Below are 8,021 nucleotides of genomic sequence, written 5' to 3'. Positions count from 1 at the left end.
CCCCTCCATTTGTACCCTGTGTTATAGCATTTTTCCTTATTGTGCTCCTGTTATAATACTTCATCTTATTGTGCCATGTTTATAATTCCCATTTGTTATAGTGCCTCATCTTAATGTCTCCCATTGAACCCTCAATCAAGTGTTTCCTTTTTTGTAATGATACAGTGTGCCCCAATAATACGGCTACCCCTTGCTGTTCGCTTGTTGTAATTCTTCTCTGTATTGTGACCTTGTTACTGTCAGCCCATTTGCTTGTAAGTATTATATATACTTCCACTGTTCCTGCCACGGTAATCTCCTACATTTCCTCTGCTTCCACACCTAAAGTCACATTATTGGAATGTCCTGGAAGATGGAGGACTGCAATGTCAGGCTGTTATCAGGGACAGTGAAAATAAACTACTTACCAGCATGCTCCACTGCCCCATAACAGAGAATATGGCAGCTACGGTGATCCCTACGCTACTGCCAACATTATATTTTTCATTAAAGATAGAGTATGGAAGGTTTATTCAGTTAAGTGAAGAAATGTTGGGTATCCCCCAAAAATTCAAGTATTAAGCAGTAACACAATTTAATATACATTATGGCTTTTGTTTGCAATAAATATTATGTTTAGAGCCAAAACAAACCTTCAATTAATTATTCTGAATCCATTTTAATGTGGCAACCTCTCCTCCTTATCCCTCAATTTGCATGTTGCCACAGCCTGGCTTGGTGACATCTTTCCTGTCTCTTACAGTCCTGTGTTATATGAAAGACCAGATACATATCTTAGACATGTCCTCGCATTTCTCTTCAATGGAACAACCGATTAGAAGATTGCACAGGTATATCTGCACAAAGCAGTGACCAGTAAAGAGGAGCTTGTCACGGGGAATTCTGCCATTAGGCACAGAAGTAAACTAAAAAAAAAATATTACTGACCTTTACTTTCGCAGATCTGTAAATCCCACCAGAGGTTTCCTGGATCGGGTCCTGCATTGTCCAGGAATCCACCTTTGTCCTGGCGCACAGGAAGCGCCGGACACCACCATCTTTGTTTCTCTTTTGTGTACGTCAGCCTTGCACTGTGCAGGTGTGACATCAGGTGACGTAGCCTGTGATGGATAAAGGGAAAAAAGAATGCCCCCTAGCCAGATCGGAACATTCAGAAGTCACTGGGTATGACATATGTATCCCAGGAGACTCTGTGCTCCCATTCTGTCTTTATCGCTGCGGCAATAAAGGTTTACCCTATATCCCCCGAAAAAAGTTTTATACCTTAAATAAAAGGTTTTACTTTTAAGTAGGGTAAAAATTTTAGTTTAGGTCCACTTTAAGTTGTTTCATTACAATAAAGGGATGCTGGGAGGCAGTCTTTTTATACATATTGATTGGCACAGTGGTGGATGGAATGCTGGGATATGTATCTTGTGAAGCCTGGGCTTCCAGATTGCATGGAAAAAGCTGCATAACCTTGTCTGCCACACTCTTTAGTCTCGAAGGAAAGAAACATGATAGAAAATTGAACAAACAACCTCAATAGATATCATAGAAAAATTTGAAAATCTTACTAAATTCAGATATACAATCTGATTTTGGTTGTCATTAAAGCAGGTATGCCTATTGGAAGACTCACCATCGCCTCTTTTTTGGGACAACTGTAACTGTATGTTAGATTTTTTTGTAAAGGGCAACATAATGGGGTAACTTACTAAGTACAGCTTTATTCATTTTATATGTCCAATATTTTGCTATAGAATTATACAAAAACACAGCATTTTACCTTTCACATGATTAGATGTTTCAAGAGACGACAGCTTCACTTTGCTCTGCTAACTGAACATTTACCACTCCTTTTAGTAAAGCTATCCCGTCCTCTCAGACATGGAAAATACATTTCTGATTTGCTGCATACACCTACATGGTCAATGTAAAATATAGTACTTATGAATTAGCTAGTTGTATGCAGCCAGGAGAGTGATACGGTCCAGTTCTTTAAATGCAATTGAGTCCTGCCATATATAGAGCACAATAATTACTGCCTATAAACTCTTCAATGTCTTTTCAGTACTTGCTACTAATGACTTTAGTAATCATGTCCCATTTTCCCGCCACCATAAATATTCATACCAATGTGCCTTCTGTCTCCTTTGTATTGGTGCCAAGTTCATGAGTTGCTTTTAGTGGAATGAGAGTGTATAAAATTTTTTTGTCATTCAGATCACAGCTCCATAGGTACTCAGCAATCAGTTGGCACATTACTTGTCCAAATGATTGTTCATTAGTGTGTCGAATGTACTCCATCATTATAGCATTTACTGGTGTAAAAGCTGTGCTATAGTTAAACTGGAGGTATATTTTCTGTGACAGAAGGATGGGTAGTTAAATCTACGTTGGGCTCAGTGTCAAAAATAATTTTCTAATTTTCTGTTTTCAAGCTGTGGTAATTTTGTTAAGGCATGGAATAAATCTTTCAGCTAAAATTTGGATTTATTTACTGTGTTACTGCCATATTGCTACACCTGCATTCTGTCTACTTTCCTTCATGAGCAACTAACTGGGTCACCTTGAAGCCCACACCACTGCCTGCCTGCCTATGTTTATATGATATATATACAGTAAGTGTATGTGTGTATATATATATATATATATATATATATATATATATATATATATATGATTTATCATGGTTACTGTCAAAAGCAACTTTTTGTAATATTTGTGAACAGATAATATATACACAATATAAACACATTCATGCAACTTTGAAATACAAGATGCACCAAAAATAAGTCCTTGGTGCTGCAACATGTGAGACCTGGGCTAATAATGCTTTAAGGATTTAAATTTTGATAGTGATATTGATTTGTTCTCCTAAGAACCACCACCACTACCACCCTTAGTCTATGGGTCATTATCTAAACTGGTTAGCAGTGGTGGAGAGAAGGTTGCAGAGGTGATGAGTGGTGGATGGAAGGGGGTGCAGAGATGATCATTTGGTGGAGAAGGTATGGAGAGGCAATCAGAAGTGGAAGAAGGGGAAGATATGGGCAGCGGTGGATGAGGGATGAAAAGGCAGTCATTAATGGAAGTGAGGGGAACAGGTGAGACAATAGGTACATATGTTAACAGTGGACAAGAGAGGCCAGTGGTAGGCGATGGAGTCCATTATTTTTTCATGCGTTTTCATGCAGCCTAATTGTGTAATTTCTGTGTCTCTATTTTGTAAGTAGAAAAGTAATGGAAGGGTTTAAAAAAAATGGAAGGGGGAATGGAAGGGTTTTTAAAAATGATTGCCTGGGGTTTAAGGACCCTTTTGCACCATGGCATGAAACCTGCACCTGCACCTGAAGCAGCCAGTTTTGTATGTGGCTTTGGCCATGGTCCAAATTATCAAACAACAACCATGCGGCCAGAAGTATCTTTTTGCTTTGGGGAACAGCGCTCCAGTCACATGCAGAAAAATGTTCCGTTTCACTTCAAGAAAGGTTAACATCACAGTTGAGTGTGTAGTAGAATGCTGCATCTTACCATAGGCCTCAAAGACCTCTAAGTTGCTCCAACTGTTAGTGCTGTCACCCAACAATCCTCATGGCACACATAGTGCACTATATTTTTGTTCCTCTTAGAGTTCCAGGAGTGTTATTTGAGGTGAGCATTAACAATGAAACAACAAACATATTCTCTGTTTTAAATTATGGTTTTATTAACAATATGTTAGCTTTTCACTTTACGGCTTTAAAAATGAGAAAGAAAGCATCTATACTTGAATGGAAACAAATATAAGTTTACTGTGTTTGTTTTATTATTATTTTTCAGCCATTGTTATTTGTCTTTTTTATGGCTTTGCTGACATCCTGGTAATAACTCTCTACTTTGGTCGTAGTACGGTAACAATTTTCTTATTTAGATCCTCGGATTAAAATGTTTAGAATTCCATGTTCAGGTGTTTCAAGCAACATAACCATTTTCTTCCTTATTCTTCTCTGATAAATTGTTTTCAAACTGGGAGTAAAACTAGGATTATATAGTCAGATCAGGCAGTTAAAACCCTGTCTGCGTATGAAGTAATATTGTACAGTGTGCATCATGCATACAGATGCTCTGATGCCCCTATAAAACAACATAAAATTTGAGTCCAATGACTGACACTTGTGGAGATGCCTGATTAACATGTTTTGTAGATTTGTGATTATATGTTAAATATATTTTCATTCTAGGTGAATATCCATTATCATTTGCAGCCTGCATAGGAAATGAAGAAATATTAAAACTTCTACTGGTTGATTATGGAGCATCTGTAATTTCACAGGATTTGCTAGGTAACAATTCAAATACTCTTTGCAAAATGTCAAAAATATTTTTCAAATGTGTTATGATGAACTGAATATATGGGACAGAGAAGCATAGCTGAGTAAAGAAATGCCAATATTAGAATGATAGCGGACTGAATGATAGCCGACTGCTTATTCTACTGAAGAAATATGTTATTAGAGGATGTAATGAGTTGGGTTCGTTAATTCTACAGGTCTAACGAACAGATGTAAGATTCACTGTTATGCATACTTTAACAGCAAGATTTTCCCGCCATGCTTTCAGTCTCCAATCCTGATCCTAAGTACCTGGGTGTTTTTTGGTGTCTGCCATCTTGTGCTCCAGCTCCTCTGGGTACAAATTTGCTAATCATACCAAAGGTTATACTAATTGTGCTTACTGTCGGCCCTTTTAATAATGGTCATTCCAGGTGTACAGATCAAGAAATTCAGGGGAAAATAGTTCACCAGTAGACTTTCTTAGAAGTAGGAGAAACTATCTTAGTGGTTTAACTGTCCATCATACAGACAAACCCTTTAAGTAAATCCTTCATTATTTTATAAATCTTTTTACAAGTATGAACCTATTGCACAGGTTAAATTGTTTTTTTTTTTCATACCAAACCTATAGGAACCCCTTCTTACTTCATTGTACAGTTTACTCTATAGCTATCTTAAAACAAAAATCAAAATGTCAAGTAATACCAAGACCAAATTAAAAGACTACTTGAGCGTCTCTCTGGGTTATCCATTCAACAAAAGATAGCTTTCCTGAATTTTACCTGTAAATTACTTTTGTAATGATCCACTTGTATCTTCCACTTACTAAGTCATCATTTAGGTAAACAAAATACATAGTTAAAAAGAAATTGAACAAAATTCAGAAAATAGTTTCTAAGGAATCAAGTGGGAAAAGAAGTAAATTTTTTAGTGTTAATGAAAGGGTAACTTGTAACATGTTTTATTAAAATCAGGAAATATTAACTTGTAATGCACCTTTAATTTATTAAATGAACTATTACCTGGTACAAGATCTATGTATGTTTAAAAAAGTAGTTATAACAAAACCATTCATTGTGTTTACACACTGAATAATGAATGTGAGCATGGCACCCATTAACAACCAAAGACAGATCACTCCTACTTACACATGAGGCTTAAAGTGGAACTCAAGTTTTACAAAGGCTCAATCAGGCAGGTCAGTATTGAGAAAAGGGACAGGAAATGTCCCTTCTGCAATAATGTGTTATACCTGCCTGATTTGGGATTCTGGTCACAAAGCTTAGCTTTGCATGTACGGTGGATTGAAACCTCTGTTATTTTTTTTTTGCTGCCTGTGCCCCACTCGGGAGATTTAATTTCCTGTCAAGAAGATATAACTGTGAACAAGAAAAAATTTCCCATTTTTTATAACTGTGACAATAGTGGGTGTCCCCATTGGAGATTTTTCCCTCACCCCTTGGTTCTTGTTTCCACTGTCAACCAAAGTGAATATTTTCACCAGGGCAAATACAAGGGAATATCTCCCCAGTGGAGACAGATAGCAATAACAATTTGCATGCCTCAAGCACTTGTTCTACTGAGCAGAGAACATAGAACCACTGCCATGCCATTATGTTAGAAATTATGCAAGTGTGTCCTAATTTTTATCATTGCATCCTTATATAACCTAAATTAGAGATCATTTTATGAAGTATGACAATGAAAAATTGTATATAATTTAGATATTTTGAAATAAATGCATTGACTTGTATAAACCCATTTGTTTTAGGAAATACTGTGTTTCATATCTTGGTCCTGCAGCAGAATAAAGAAATGGCCTGTCACATCTACAACTTGATCTTAGACCTCGTGCCACTCACAGATTCTCAATTTGCCGAACGCCTAGAAAATAATGACGGCTTTACTCCATTAAAGTTGGCAGCCAATGAGGGAAACATCGAAGTAAGTCACTACGGTCTTCAATTATTCATCTTATCCTCAGTTCAAACTCTAAGTATTGGCTGTCTTCCTACTTTGTTAAGTTTCTGAAATCCAATTTTCTTGTGAAACCATAAATAATGCAGTGTGCTACCACATGTGAGCAATGTGTGCCAGATGTTTGGAAAGAAAATTATTTTGACACAGAAGATCGTTTAAAAATATTTATTTCTGTTCTGGAAATTGTCATTCTTCATTTCTGTGTTTGTGAAGCATGTAACATAAGTAAACCTAAATGCACAATTTAAGTATTGTTTTTTTAGAAGTAACAGTAAGACAGCTGTGGCTGTGTCCAAAGACAAAATGTGTTTGCAGAACAGTCTAAAGGCCCATTGTTTGTAACCTGCTCTAAAGTAACACTCCTGCCACAGATCTTTAAGGAACATAGATGTATAGGATTCAGTCCACAGCTTTAGAGCCATATGTTAGTGTAATCTGGTAAAACAATACAGCTAAAAGATACAAATGTATATGTTCTGAATTTATTTGATGCTGCAGGTTGCCACTTTGATTGCCAATTTGATCTTATACCGGACTACATATTTCAGCATCATCCACCAAACAACAAGTTGGCAATTGTGACAATACATGGGCAATAAGGGGGCAATAGTTAGATTACTTAGGCAATAAAATACTCCAACAATACCTGGAGCCGTGGACAGAGGTACTGCAAAAGCACAGTGCCCCGGCTAAACCTCCTCACAGCCCTTTTCTTCACTGTTCCATCTAATCTGTGACTTTTCAAACATTCATACTGGAAGTATCTACAGACATATATAAGTACATGTAGTTGTACTTTTCAAACCAAATTGCAACATAGGGTGAATTCCTAGGCATGGTACACAACTTTATTGCTTTAACATTCTTGTACTACACTTGCAACTCTGTAGTCATATAAAGATGGAGAAGAGGAGAATGTGAGAATTGAAGATCCTGGCAAATACAGTATTACAAAAGGGTACTATACATGTCGTAGTGGGAGTAAAGCAGTGCAGGGAAGCACATAGAAGTGATTTATGATATATATCTTTGTGTTGGAGTGGGTTGTGTGCCTTGAAGGTGTGGGTTCTAAAACATACAATTGCCATTGGTGAAAAATACCTATGAAACTCACGTTTGGTAACAGTTTAAAATCGCTACAAATCAGCCCACATCACTGTTATTCCTAAACCTGAAAAAAGACCCCCAACTATGTGCAAACTACAGGCCAATATCTCTACTGAACAATGATTTAAAGCACTTTTCCAGTATCATAGCCCGGAGACTGACTCCTGTCTTGGAATCTATGATACACAGTGACCAAAGCGGATTTCTTCCATTTTGCGATGCCAGGGACAATACGGTTTGTACCCTTAAAATAAAAAACTATGTTCATCCTAACCAAATACCGATGATGCTTCTCTCCACAGATGTGAAGAAGGAATTCGATAGAGTAGATTGGGTATATCTCAAAAAATTGCTGACGCATATTGGTATCCCGCCGCAGCTTTTTTACTGGATAGGAACTTTATACTCCAACCCCACGACACGAGTGAGAGCCAATGGAATCCTTTGTGACTCATTCACAATGCATGAGGCAAGGCTGTCCTCTCCCGCCCTTACTGTTTATTTTAATGCTTGAGCCTTTTTTAGGACGAGTTACGTTCAACCCAAGCATTGCCGGAGGATCCATAGGAAATACCTCTCATAAAGTAGCAGTATATGCAGATTATCTGCTATTTTATATTACATCACCAGTAACGC

At 37.2% G+C, this 8,021-nt stretch overlaps 1 protein-coding gene across 1 annotated transcript in view; it reads left to right on the top strand.

Annotated features, from left to right (window-relative positions):
- The window catches only part of LOC140328459 (transient receptor potential cation channel subfamily V member 5-like), a 28,642-nt gene that overhangs the window by 2,068 nt on the left and 18,553 nt on the right, over positions 1-8,021 (top strand). Inside the window, exons 3-4 of the mRNA XM_072408062.1 lie at positions 4,206-4,307; positions 6,070-6,242. Of these exons, the coding sequence (XP_072264163.1) occupies positions 4,206-4,307; positions 6,070-6,242 (275 nt within the window). The remainder of the gene's footprint in view (positions 1-4,205; positions 4,308-6,069; positions 6,243-8,021) is intronic.

Source organism: Pyxicephalus adspersus, chromosome 4 (genome assembly GCF_032062135.1).
Source record: "Pyxicephalus adspersus chromosome 4, UCB_Pads_2.0, whole genome shotgun sequence".
Lineage (NCBI taxonomy): Eukaryota > Metazoa > Chordata > Amphibia > Anura > Pyxicephalidae > Pyxicephalus > Pyxicephalus adspersus.
This window is presented reverse-complemented; position numbering and strand designations above follow the sequence as displayed.